The 14,493-nt window shown below is 44.0% G+C and overlaps 1 protein-coding gene and 1 long non-coding RNA gene across 2 annotated transcripts in view; one reads left to right on the forward strand and one right to left on the reverse strand.

Annotated features, from left to right (window-relative positions):
• The window catches only part of LOC141928759 (uncharacterized), a 113,924-nt gene extending 103,362 nt beyond the window's left edge, over window positions 1–10,562 (forward strand). Inside the window, exon 3 of the long non-coding RNA XR_012624860.1 lies at window positions 10,266–10,562. This is a non-coding gene — a long non-coding RNA (uncharacterized LOC141928759). The remainder of the gene's footprint in view (window positions 1–10,265) is intronic.
• Window positions 1–12,525, reverse strand: part of ALDH1A2 (aldehyde dehydrogenase 1 family member A2) — a 58,012-nt gene extending 45,487 nt beyond the window's left edge. Inside the window, exon 1 of the mRNA XM_074837438.1 lies at window positions 12,126–12,525. Coding sequence (XP_074693539.1) covers window positions 12,126–12,242 — 117 coding nt within the window. The 5' untranslated portion in view covers window positions 12,243–12,525. The remainder of the gene's footprint in view (window positions 1–12,125) is intronic.
• Window positions 12,526–14,493: the final 1,968 nt, after the last annotated feature.

The raw sequence follows: 14,493 nt of genomic DNA on the forward strand, positions 1-14,493 counted from the left end.
CCCCTTTCTAACCAAATTCCCTTTTTCTCTGCTGGAACCCCTTGTAACGATACCAGAATGTAGGCAAACCTCATTAGTCTCCCTGCTGTTTACAAGACAGGATTTATGCTCAGTGTAGTGAACACAATGACACATGATCACTAAATGGCTAAAATCACCATCGAGACTTTAATCTGAGAGATTTTTTCACCCAGACGTAGCAAATACTATTGGCATGTAAAGGTATGAAAAACACTATTAATTACAGTGAACATATGTCACCCAATGCCCAGCTTTCTGCAAGGAGTGTACCAATAACCAGCCATTTGTGAAGGTTAATTTCATGCAACCTTTGGCAGTTATCTGGTATAAGCTACGTCGCCAATTCAATCCATTAAGTAATAACTAAGTTCTCATGGGACCTAGCTGAAGTCAAATGTTGTTATTCCAGGTTCAGTGCTTTTAGTCTCCCTGAAGACCATTTAGGCAAGCAGCTGGAAGAGCTCACTACAAAGGTTCCCAGTCCCAGGGAACCACTCTAGGAAAGCAGGTAAAGGCTTCTAACCAGGAAATAAGCTATCAAGGATTTGTCCTGTTGCTCCCTCAAGGAGAGAAATGAACTGAGACAGAGAGCAAGAGCATGAACACATTCGTGTTTCAGCTAGAATCCAAACATTAAAAGCAATCGTCTTGGCTGATGGGAGGAAGAGCTGTGCTGCACCAGCCGCTGGGCATGTTCATCTAAACAGCAGGGCTTTCCTTCTCCCTCCGTGTTGGAGCGCCTTAGTAAAGCAAAGCCTTAGAAAAGTGAATAGAAACAATACCAGAGACAACCACCTGGACTTCCAGTACTGCCACTGCATTGCACCAATGGAAATACTCCTCCTCCTAACAGAAAACTACAGAAGGGAGCGACACCGCAAGCTCCAGCTTCATTTGAACTACTCATTATGCAGATATTCCAGCAAGGAGGGCACTGCCTCCCAGGCAACACTCAAAGGAGTAACAGCAGAGACAACTCCTGATAAAGTGACACAGAACATGGGCAAAGAGCACAAAGGAAGAGCTCTTTTCATCTATACTGTGTGCACGTGTATAGGTGAGTGCACAGAAAAGTGTGCAATTAATATCATACAGAATTGTAGACGTGCATCCACATGTAAACACTGGTTCTGAAATTCATCCGTATTTCCATTTCCCAGAATAGTATGTACAGAAAAAGAGGTTTTATCTTCTAGTAGTCTGGCTGGTTGAGCAAGAGATCGTGCCTCTGACACTGACCTACTGTCTGAGTTAGTCATGGTTACACTCCCACAAATTTAAACTCCCCCATCTGTGAAGGAGCCTTGTCACCAGTTTTACAGTGAGACCGAATCAATTAATGCTTTGATGGAAGGAGCAGAATATTAACACTTGCAGTTGAGTGATGCTAGCTAAAAATGTCTTTAAGTAATGTAACAAATGGATTTTAAAATCACTATCAAAGGGTTGGACCACCAAGACTAGGTCAGCAGCAGCACAGCTAACCCATTTAGTGTTGGTCTCATATCACAATTTCAGACGGACAAGTGAAAAAGTAGAGCTTGAGTCTCACCTCTCAGGAAAACACCATCCTAGAGACATCAGAAAAGACAGAAAAGGCTGTTAAGTAGCTGTGGTAAAGAAAGTGAGAAGGACAAAAAGAGGAAGACCAACAAAACATCAAGCCTGATGGAAAAGGGGGTGAAGGCTTAGCCAGATGTCCTGAAAAAGGCGTGGGCATGCTTCTCGAGATCTGTGCAGGCCATTCTGGTACAGCACTGCTGCAACACTAAGTCACAACTGAAGAAACTGGAGAGAATATTATAAACCCCTTGATTTGGAAAGGCAGGTGGTAATTTTTTGGTAGCTTCTAACTACTTAAGAATAAACTTAAACTATTTCTGTAACAGCTGAAAAAAAAACCACATAAGCAAATGTAAAATGCATATGTTACGGTATACTGGTAAGTTTTTAAAATACTCAGTGTAATCAGGACAGTGCTTTTATGCCTGGATGCAAAGAACATTTAAAATAAACTCCAACTATGTCTCAAACAACAAAATGAAGTGGTTCCCTAAAAAAAAAAAAAAAATCTATGTATGCAACTGGCAGTTACATAAATGCCTTCTCAAATCAATTTGACAGTGTAAAGAAGTTTTAAAGCCAGTTTAAAACTAATTTCTATTTTAAGGACCTTTTACAATAGCAGAGTGGTAAATAGGAGTGAGGTGCAATGTCATGGAAAGTGCTTTAGTGGCTGAGCTGAAAAGACTTTACAGGGTTTTTCAACTAACTAGATCACACTAGGTCATCTTATGGTTAGGAAATAAAAGCACAAGTGCCTATAAACCAGCATAAGAAATCTAAGTGTGGACTGTATCACAGCGAGGAAGAAGACTAGCATTTTTTGAGCATAAGGGGATGAGAATTATCTGAGGCATACCATGATTTCTAGGCATAAGCTACATAGGGAGGACAAGTCAGGCTGCAGAGAGGGGGGAGTGGCTCTGCGTGCAAGGAATTGCACGGATATTTCTTGGAAGAGAAACATAAGACATAACGTAGACCCATGGATATTAGAGGCAGTGTAGATCATGAGGGATACTAGCAGGAGTGTAGTACTGACTTCAGGATAAGAGCAACTGAAGTGACATTGAAGTGGCACTGAAGTGGAAAAAGAACATGAAGGCAGTAAGACTGGTGCAAAAGTAACTGCATATTAGTTCAGTGAGAGCTGCATTGAGAGAGTGTCTAGAGAATATAGTGTTTTCTGTATCCTAATCTAAACAACATTTGACATAGTCCTGTCAAGGACTAAAAATTGTGTCTGAACCCCTGAGAAATGGTTACCACATAAATAATTTCAGCTTCATTGCAGGAGAGAAACACATGAAGAAGCCCTACTCTCTGGGATACTAAACTTCAAGAAGCGGATTTTTTTTAAAAGAGGAAGTAACTTAGAAACTCCCTGCTTGAAGCTAGGAAATTAAAATCCATAGAATCAGCATGGAGGCTTAAGAATGTGAAAGAGTCAAAGACGATTTGCATTCCCAAGGCTAAAAACGGGAAGCACGGGCAAGAAAATAAATGGGGTGGCTAAGCAGGAAGAATAGAAGAAGAGATGTAGGTCGAAAAAAGAAACGAAGTGCTAACTTTAAAAGACTGCAAAACACAAAATAAAAATCAAAAATTGCTACTAAATATTCTGAAGAGAAATACCAAAAAGGCAACGCAAATAAAACAGCCAAGAGAGGCCTAAGTTAAATAAATAAGCAAATATAGGCTTATTTATTTATAGGGAGAGTCAGCGGATTCCGAAAACAACCTGGCTATGAAAGGTATAAAAGGGAGACTGAAGATATTTCCAGAAGTGGCTGCTCATTTGAGGGGATCTTAATTTGGCTATATCAAAGTAGATTATATTTCTGGCCAAAATGTAACATGTGTTGTAGGGCCAAAGTGAGAAAAGCAGAGCCACTAGTTTGAACACTAGGAGATGACAGGTAAAATACTTGTTCTGGGGAATCATCTTTCCTAAAAATCTCACACCAGCAGTACACTGAAGATCATTTAAAGGCCATGTCCAAGATGAGGGTGCTTCAGTACCAACTGTGCTGCAAAGAGTTGAAATAAAGTTCCTGAAAGAAATCCCAAATGCCAATGCATCTCAATTCTTCCAGTTTTCAAAAGCTGAGGCTTCAGGAATTGCACAAAAGCCACTAAGGATATACTGGGGGAGGGTGTGTGTGTGTGATGATGATGATGATGTATTAAGTGGTGTTTTTCCCACGGAAGCATGAGAGAACAATGCCACAGCACAGACCTGGAGGGACCTTCCCATTGGAGGGACCTATTTCAGATGAAATGTAGACCTGAGGTTTTGACCAGCTCTAGTCACTTGAGGACGAATTTAAGGTGTGCTGGCCTAGTCACAAGAGAATAAGATCAGCTTTTATATGACAGTAAAATAATACCTGTATTTACCTGAATTAGTAAATAGATCTGCTTTGCAAATAAACCAGTTTCACTTCAGAGTGAGGCCTTCACCTGTGTGAATACTGTAGGGAAAGGCACTTTCTGATAGTTTCTGAGTCAAAACCAAGGGCTTTTGTGTCACCATTGCTAGATGAACAGAGCATGATAAAAGGACAGTGTCTCCCTGGCCTCCTCTTCCCATCCGAGTTCAGCAAAGAGGCAGCAGCCTGTTCTGTGCAACACTTCTTATGCCTTTGTAACTTTCCAAATGGATTTTTTTTAACTCACTTATTTTGACTTGGGGCATACTGGAAATCCGTGTGGAAATGAACAAAGTATATCCTTTCTGTAAGCACACCACCTGCTCTAGGCCTCTCCACAGCTGTCCTGCTGGCACCCCTTTAGATTCTGTGTTCAATTCAACCTCTTCATTACCTACGAATCCCTCACAGATTAAGGTCTATATACTCTCGTGGGCACTGCGGTCCTTGTGTTTTAACCTCCAGCTAAGGTCAACTGAGATTGAGCTGACCTTAAACATTTTCATTTGGGTCACAGAATCTGATGTGGATGGTTCTCTGCTCTGAAGTATTTTCCCACTTCAGTCCAACAAAGCTGGAATGTATTATGTTTCAAGTCATAAGGTAAAAATCTAGTTCACTAGGCTCTCTGGGAAAGGAACTGACTTCAAGTGAACAAGAATGAAGTCCTTTTTTTCTTTTGTCAGTTGGAGACTATTTCAGCAATGCTATCGCAGCAACGCTTTGATGTGGCTTCACGTATCATACTTCTAGTAATGAAGTGCTCCTGAAGCTTAGTTACACTGCATAACTTTAAATTGATGTGTTGCATTCATGTCACAAAGGCAGATTGCTATTAAAAGTAACAGAAAATGCTGGTCAGTAGAAGTATGTTTTTAGGCAAATTCTGAAATACGGAACTGGTGTTTTGGAGAAAAAACAATTAGGTGTACACAGTCTGAACAGGAATTCCTCTGTTCGTTTGAGTGAGCACACAAGTAATGAATGATTGGGCCCTTAGATGGCAATCATTTTTTAGACTTCATCTTTCTCCATATAATACTTAGTAGTAAGTCTTCCCATAGCTATTTATGCACTTATTTGCGCTTGTGTAGGGATGCCAGCGCTTGTCTGAGGATTCCTCATTAGAAGACTGCATAGAACTGCAACTTTCTGAAGACTTTTTCAAACCTTTACACATCTGTGCTCATATTTACATAGCTTCCTTACAATGTTGTCTCTGTATAAATGCATTTTTTGTCTCTCAGTTCTTTCAGTTGAACTAAAGTTGATGTTTTGGTTACTTGTTTCAGAGAGTGAGTTCTCCTCTTTAAAAAAACCAAACATAAGAAGTGGTTTTTTTAGCAGTGGAGAGAATTAAACACTTTCCAAAAAATACATAGCAAAATATTACAGTTCAGTCTTAGAAAAGATAGCTGCAAAACTGTAAAAGAAGAAATGTGACTTTATGCAGGATCTGACTAAGAATTTATGATATGGACCACTGAACTCATCTTTTGTCATTTATCTCTGTAAACCTGTGAGATTCCTTGGAAGATAGTTAGTCAAATGAGGAGCTGAGATGAATCAGTGGATATAATTTATTTAGACTTTTAAAAGGCTTTTGATGATAAAGTCCTTAGCAAAAGGCTATTAAGGAAAGTTAGTAACCATATGGTGAAAGATAAAGTCCTGCCATGGATTAAAAAGTGGTTAAGAGATAAGATAAAAAGACTGGAAATAAATGGATAATTCTCCCTGGAAAGAGGTTAATAGCAAGGTGCCCCTTCATTACTGCGACGAGCAATCGATATCTTGGTTCACCTGCTTTTGCAGATCATTAATAGTAAGGTACATAGTTTGCACATTAAAATATTCATTAGTACTGAAGAAAATATCACTAGGGCTGAAGTTAAAATGCATGAGGGGAAACTCAAGGGTAGATGAAATTTGCCAAAGGTAGTAAATGCAAAGCAAAGCCTCTTGGAAGGAAGGGTTCAAATTACTTTTAGGTGCTGGTATGTTCCCAATGACTTGCAATGTCTATGGACAGCTTATGGAAGGCAACCGTTAATGTGCTTTGTAAAGAAGGGAAGACAAACAGATGCAGTGGTTCCATTGTGTGGTGCTCCCAAGAACAAAGCAGCTTATGGCAGCAAATAACTTCAAACTGGCAGAGTCCATTAAGGTCTGTGGGGAACAACTTTGCATGGAGAGGGAGATGGGACAAGCTGAGCAGAGGTCATCAAGAATTTTTGGACTGTTGGGATTTACCAGAAAATGTGGATACATCAAAACAGAAATTTAATATGGAAATGTACCAGGATTGGTGAACTTCTGTGGGAAATGTTTCTGAAGGACAGAATGGAATGGAGAATTAAAGAGGAATTTTTTTTTTTTTTTCAGAATGAAAGTGTGTGTTCAAGACCCATTACCCCAATTCAATCGTTCAATAGGTCAATGCCTAGACAGCATCTTGGATCAAATCCTTGCTCTGTCCAACAGCATGAGCATTCTTGAAGCAAAGACATGAATCCTACTTTTCCTCCATGAGTGTCCTGCCCACTGGGCTATCAAGTTGGTATCTCTCAGGCCTCATAAATATTTACAAGTGAATTATCCAACAGGAGAGAACGTGAGACTCTTTCCAATGATTGCCAAGGGTGGATAGCACCCAAAATTGGGACCTATCCACCATGAGAAAGTAGGGATCCATATTCAAGTTTCTGCTCTGTTTGCTCCAGAGCAGAGATATGAATCTGGCTGCTCTTCAGCTTGGGCAAGTGCTCCGATTACTACTCACGTTCTGGTTTTGGTGTGCAAATAAATGTATGCATCTTTTGTATTGGAATACTTGAAATCATAAACATTTTTTCAAAGATTAAAAAAACACTAATTGCATAGCTCTTGTCTTTCAGTGTATCATCTGACATTACAGACTGGACAAAGAGAAGAAAATTTCCCCCTAGCCAGCAATAAAGTATTGTACAGCTTGATGCATTAAACCAGTTTACATTTTCCCTGAAGATTCAGTCTTTCCCTAAAAATTCAGCATACTAAGAGGTCACTGCTACAACAGTTACCTATTCAGTAATACAGTAGTTATCTGCTGTAGGTATCTAGTTATTGCCAGTTTCAGCCTTGTAGTTTCTGTATTTTTAATGCTCTTGAATTAACGTGGTAATAGCAGCTGTATTGGAGTAAGCAAAGGCAGGGGCCTGGATATGCGTAAGACTACAATTGTTTCTTGATCCCTCATGCAAAACCTGGGTAAATTGGGTTTGTGCAGAAAACCTTAAAGGTTTGGGAGGAAAGAGAGAATCCTATATTCAGGCTGTTAATTGGAAACAAGTGCATAAATAGTTTGCAATTGCTATATGGGTTGATTGATGATAATACTAACCACAAAGTATGGAACACACTGAAAGAGAATTCAAACTGTAGATTTAAACAACAGTGAATCTCAATACAGCATATACCCTAAGACTTCATTTATGATGATACAGAGGGACGTATCTAGCGTCAGCATCAGATGCTGAAGCATTCCACAAAGGGGAAAAGTAGCTGTTCTATTTGTCTCGCTACACAAACATCTCTAATTCTCTGTGCCCCATCTTTTTTAACTGGAAGGCTAGCTGATTTCTTCAAGTATCAGTCACTGAATCTGACTTCAGAAGGCATCAAAGTAGCAGGCTCATTCAGGAAAAGACAGGTGGGAAATAGCATGTATTCACCACTTACCTGAGTTTTGCCAAAGCTTGCCTTCAGTTCAAAAAATAACAAAGATTCTGCATATTATTCTAAATAAAATGTATTTCCTGCCTCCTGACTTAATGTCAGTCTAGAATTTTATCTGGAAAACATGTGCTGAAAATTTTGGTGAAAAGAATTTGTAATAGTGTTCTGCAGCATTCATTTCTGGGCAATGCCAAGAAAGCACAATGGGAACGAAAATACAGAAACTTAGTAACAAAACACTTCAAACCCAAATGCTTATCATATGAGAATTTGAAATGTATTTGTTAGTTCTTGTCTACCCAGAAGCAGTTTGACTACACTTAACACAAACTGCTGTACACAGTTTTCTGTGGCAGTGCTGGGTGGTTTACCTGGTCTGTGTTTAGCAACTGACCTGGTTTTAGCCTGTGGTGTAAGAATAGAGGCAAACCTTTTTACACAAGACAAAAAAATATGGGTGTCAACCAATTCACAGGCTATTCCTACAGAAACATTTCTGTATCTCTTCACTGCCACAGTGCTGTAACTTCTCCCTTTTAGAGCACCTCTTTATACAAAGCTCTCAAAACCACAATTCTTCAACTTTTCCTTATGCTAAAGTTTTTCAACTCTTTCTCAGACTTAAATCAGTTGGCAAGCAAGAAACAAAACTCAAAACGTCCAGCCCGATTAGCATCCCCAACATGATGCAAACTGAGAATGTTCGTTCACTCAGTTACATGATGTAGCAACAGAGCTAGGACAGGACAGAACCCTAGGGCCCTCATTTTATACCAAGGTGTCTTTTAAAGTCAGCATGACTTTCTAAAACCATGAAAATACTTTGTAAAGCAGACTTGATTATGCCATAACAAAGGAAGGATAGCCACCTCCTGTAGAAACACCTTTAGCCCCTCAAACAGAGAGAGCTGCAAAGGCTCAATCCATTGGGCTGATTCCATGTCAGGTACTTGGGAGATGCTCAAGTCCCAGAGGGAGAATGGAGTTTCATAAGAGCATGAAAGAGGGAGGCATCAATATCATACCAAGAGGAGAACCCTCTGATCACCCTCAGAAGCGATCAGGTTCTCAGAGCCATCAACTCAGGGGTGTGCTTCCTGTACAAAACATGCTAATAACTTGTCCTTACTGGACATCATGCTACGGCCTATCTCACACATCTGATATTTCTGGAGCAGCCCATTCTGGGAGAGTTTCTGGCATAAAGTTGACATTTGTAGAAGTATGACTTGTTGCCAGGGAGAGGGCTGGATCCCCATCCTACCTACCTACATGCTCCCTTACGTACAGAGCATAGCACTGCCAGCACGCTCCTGACAGGTCTGAGCGGGGCTTGCTGTGCCACAGGGCTGCAGAATAACCTAATGCCATGCAATACTGGAAGATCCCCTGTTCTGCAGAAGCAATCCCTCCACAAATGTTAATGTGAAGAAGTAGAGAATTAAAGAGCCATTACAACGAAAGGAGACATAATCTTGCATGCAGCAGCTTTAGTACTTGCCAGCCATACAGAAAAACTTAACCCCATGTGCTTGAACACTCACCTTCACGTCTGCTTCACATCCTATTCACTGATTCTTATTACACATGTCTAAACCACTTCATTTTTCACAGAGACCATGCCAAGGTATTAAAAAGCTAGGAAAAATTTTTCTAATGGCTGTTTTTTTAAAGAAGCACAGGCTGACTCCCAATATTGAAGTCACAATACCCCTGCACATCTTACATAAAAACATGGCATCATGTAATTTTCATCACTAAATATATTTTTTCTGACCAATGAAAAAGTACACTGCCTCTGTGTGCTACATCAGGTGTACAGATCGGAAGGACTTAACACACAGTTTTCTCCTCACTTCAGTAAACCTACCAGAGGAATAGTTGACAGGTTTCAATAACTCTGCTAAATAATCAAACACATGAAAATTACATGACTATTATTTGTTTTATCTATGTTCTTGGCAGCAGCTTTCATAGTAAATCCAAGGATAATGTAGTGTTTTAAAGATTAATGATTAATAAACATACTTTTTTTCCAGTACATATTACAAAGCTTTAACAAATCTCGTTCAGGAATTTTAACATGTTCTATCCTAACCAAACTGTCCATTTCTCAATTTTAAAACTCCAGAAGTGAGATTTAATTGGCAAAACATTATTTTAAAATTACTTCACTTAGCTTAAATGTTCACAGGTACCTCTATTTTTCATAAAGAATTAACTCCCAAATGGTTAAGATTTTATATTCAGAGACAGCTGTAATAAAGAGTTCCGGAATCCTGTATCCTGGTTCTGTATTTAAAATTCTCATCTAACAAGCAGGAGAGAGGCTGCTAGGAATCCTTACAGATGTCTGATTTTACAAGGTTTGGGGTTGTTGGATTTTTTTTTTTTGCTAAAGTGCTTTACTCTAATGTTATTTATTGTTTATGGAAGTTGTTTGTCATTAAGACATGAAGTGACCACTCCCCCAAAAGAAAGAATCAAGTTACAATCCATTATTTCATTTTTGATTGTTTTTCTTTGTAATAGGTGGGAAAGTGGATCCTGGATAAAAGTCCTGCCCAAGACAAGACTCTAAGCTGAAGACTCCAATTATCTATAAATCACTTGTATTTCCTGCAGAGAAAGAGAAAAAGGAGGGAAGAGCGAGACAGACAGAAAAACAGAGACAGAGGATATGCCAAGAGAAATATTCAATACCTGTCCTAAACCAAATTTCTCAAAAGCAACCAAGAGTTACCTGATATCTCAAAATGAAGCTTAGAAGAAACATGTGGCCATTGGTTTTGGCTTAATATTGAAATAAAATAACTTTCTTTTACTTGTTACATTAGTATAAAATGTGTAACATCTGACATATTTCTGAAATGATGGCACTATGTATTCTGAATTGTTAAGTGCTACTATCCAGCTTACATTCTCACTGATAGGAAGATGTGATTGCTGATGACTGTTATCTTTCTCAAAGATTTTTAGAACCAATTATCTAGTTTTAGAACAGAGAAACACAAGAACATTTATGCAAACTGACAGTGATACTACTTTCAAGTAAGAACACTCCAGAAGCATATTTTACACTGAAACCAGCAATAAACAAAATTCATGCCAAATACTATTTGCACAGCATGATTGCTCCCAAACTGTAACACCACACAACATCAAATAAGTAAATTCCTTATTTATTTAAACTACTTTCAGAGAAATTATATGCAAGAAACCACATGCATATTTTAATTTGCATATTGCAGTTTGCATTAAAATGTAATGAAATCTAAAATAGTTGACTTTCCTCTGAAACATTCTTCTAGAACATGGAATTGCTGTAACAAATTAAAGACAAATTAGTTTTGGCACCCACTTAAAAAAGAGAAAAGATGAAAAGCTTTTAAAGTGATGATATGGAAGAAAAAATTACACTACATCAGCCAAAATGAGTTTCCTATCAGCTTTAAAGCTCCTGAAGTTGTATTTCCAGTAGATAAAAATGTTATCACCTTTTTCCAGCACTGATGTGCTTATTTTCCTATTAAGTTACTTGGTAATTAGAAACAAAGTCTGACACATTGTGATCTGTTCATACAATACATTTGAAACTTCTCCAACAGAAATGAAAACATTCTTTAAGTAAAGATACTAAAGATGCAAAGATTCAAAGTATATAAACGAATTTAAAAATTCAAATTGCATTTACAAACAAATGACTGTGCTTAAAGCCCATTTTAATCAACAAAAATAACTTAGTCATGTAATACACCATAGAAAACCAGCAGATTTTTCTATATTGACCCAACGGGTTTGTTCTTAACCCCCTCTTTATGAAAATTAGTCTTAAAGGCTAGCAAGAAAAAATATGCCCTCTTGCAATATTGTTCAAGGGTGTATTCAAGTATCACGGAAGTTAGTCGAGAGACCTGTTCCAGTGCTGTAACAACCTGGTAGTATTAAAGAGTCCTCCAGGAATTGTAAAAGAGTCCCTTGGGCACACAGGGTAATTCAAGAAAGAAAACATTTTTATTTTCTGATTGAGATATACAGGTATGTATAGTAACTTCCTCTGAAGTACATCAAAAGCAACTGAAATGTATTCGAGAATCACTGATTTTGCACTGAAAATAAACCCCAAGAGCTCTGTAGAAAATACTATGTTTAAAGAGAAGTGGCAAAGCCAGTCCCAACAGATGTAATTTGCTTTTCTATTATCCTGTGGTTTTTCAGATGATTACAAGGTAAAAATCTGTTTCCTTTATTACAAATTCAAGGCAGTCTTTTAGTAGTTTTTTATCTCTACGCTCAAGTTGGTTAGGGCAGAAAGAAACTGATTTAAGCAAAATCTCTCCTTTAGAGGGAAAGCCATGAATTTCCCTGCCAGAACAAACGAACACAACTTACCTTGGTGTATTTGATTTCAAGGTTGAGAGTGGGAGAAGGCAACAGATGCAGAGATGCCATCAGAGCTGCAGGATCTGCCTTCACCTCCCCTGGCATCTCAATTTTACTGGAAGTCATAGTCTTGGGGGGGTTTTATAGTACCACCGAGCCCCCCGCTCTGACCTGATGCTGTGTTGTGTTTTGGGCTGGTTCCCCCCCCCACCCCCCTTCAAAGCCCGGCGCTGAGGATGTTGCTCCCGTCCTCTGTATATAGGCAGGTGTCAAGCCGGGTCTCTTCTTATTGGACATGGGGGCAGAGGCAGGGGGGCAGGTCCGTCCTACCTAGGGCGATAGCGGCACAGCCCCGCTCACTCGCGCAGCGCAGCCGCGGCGCCCCGCAGGCCCCCGCCGGGCCCCCCCCCCCGGCCCCCGCGTCCTGTCCCGGGCGCGGGGATTCCCCTGCCCGCCCCGCGGGAGGACGGAGCCCCCGGGCGCGGGTCGCGGCCTCCCGCCCGAGGAGCGGGACTGGGGAACCCAGTGACTGGGGTCACTAACGCTGTCGTGCTCCCCCCGCGACTCCCGCGTGCCGGGCGGGGGCCGGCGCGGAGGCGCCGCGTCCGGGAGAGCCCAGCCCCGGCCCCGCGCCTCCCCGCCCGGGGCATCCCGTGGGGAGCCCCGGCCCGCCACCCCCTGGGGACCCCCGGCCGCGGCGGGGGGGGGGGGGGGGCGGGCAGAGCCGGGCGGAGGCTGGGCCGCACTCGGGAAGCCCTGGTGGGGCGGGGGACACACACACGGACGGGGGAAGGGCGCCCCGCCAGCGGCATTGCCTCACGGCGCGGCCCCGGGCGGCCGGCTGCCCCTCGGGCGCGGGGCGGGGCGGGGGCGGCCGGGCAGGCGGCCCCTCACGGGTCCCGGGCCGAGGCGCGGTGCAGCGCTGCTGCTGGGCCAGGGCGAAGCTCCCGCCTCCGGGGCAGCGAGGCTGTCGCCGCTCCCCGGCCGCTCCCGCCGCCTCCCCTGCGCCGCCCGCTGCCGTGGCCCGGGGCTCCGCGCAGCACCTGGCCGCTGCCACCGCCCCCGCCCGCCGGACGCGCGCTCCCTCGCAGCCGCCGGGCGTTCTGCGGAGCTTTGGTGCTCCCCGCACCGCCTCGCTTTTATTTTTGCGGCAACTGACATCAAAGTGGCTGCGCGTCCCCGGTGACAGTGACGGACGCGCGGAACTACCGCCCCCCCCCGCCCCTACCTGCCGCCCCGGCGGCGCCATCCCCGATCCCCGTCCGCCTGCTGCCCCCTGCCGGCCGCGCGCCCGCCGCCGCCCGCCGCTACGCCAGGGGGCTCCCGCCGCCCGCGCGCGCCCCGCGCGCCCCTCACCTCACCCCGCGCTCCCGCAGCCTCTCCCCCACGATATGGCCGCCGAGTTCCCCGGCCGTTCCCGCGCAGGGGCCGGGCCGGGCAGCGCGGGTGCCCCCTGCCGCGGCAGCATTCCTGGGCTCAGGCCCCGGCCGAGGCCCCCGCTCTCCGCCAGGCTGCGCGCGCTCCTGTCCCGCTCGCCTCGGGCCTGCGCTGCCGTGGGACTGGAGCGCCCTTCCCCTTGGTCTGCGGGGGCCACCTCCACAAAGCGGGGTTCCGGCATGGCCGGGGTTCCTCCTCTCCCTTCATGGAAGAGCGCCGCACCCCTTTCCTCGCTTCTCCCTCGCCAGGTCCCACACGCGCTCCCTTGTCCCTTTGGGCCGCGCAGTCCCGCCTTTCCTCCTTCCTCCACCACAGCCTCCATCTTCCAGTGGTGGGGGCACGGCCCCTGCGGCCCCTCCCGCCGCTGGCGGGCCCGGGGCTGCTGCAGGCAGGGCCAGCCCGGGCGGCAGCCCGGAGGCTCAGGGCTTGTGCTGCGAGGGCACCCAGGCGCTCCTCTCATTCCAAATTCCTCTGAGGAAAGAAACCGGTGTGGAGGAGCAGGTGCTCGCTGCCACGGCAAGGCCGTCAGCCCAGCTAGGGCCTTCTCCTCTCCTGAAAGCTCTTTGCAAGAGGAAGAGGTCTAAAGGGCTGAATCATTTGTTCAGGTAACAGGCACCTGTTCCCAGCTGTAACCTTTTCTGGGGGTCCTCTCAGAGGGGGGCTACGTTATGCAAGAGGCTGGGCACACCATGCAGGCAGCGGCCGGCCAGCCAGATCCACCACTGACTGGCCCAACCTCAGCAGGGCACAACAAGCAGCAGGGGCAGTGGCCACCGGTCCTGGGCTGCTGGATGAAAGAGCGGGTGGCTGGAGCTCGCACCCTCACCGGGCTGACAGACATCAGAAACTCACGGGCAAAGCCCTGTGCTCTCTCTGGTCAAAACGTCTAGGCAGAAAACGTCGGAAGCCCAGGCCATTTTTGTTACTCAGACAAAATCAA

This window comes from Strix aluco, chromosome 12 (genome assembly GCF_031877795.1).
Source record: "Strix aluco isolate bStrAlu1 chromosome 12, bStrAlu1.hap1, whole genome shotgun sequence".
Taxonomy (NCBI): domain Eukaryota; kingdom Metazoa; phylum Chordata; class Aves; order Strigiformes; family Strigidae; genus Strix; species Strix aluco.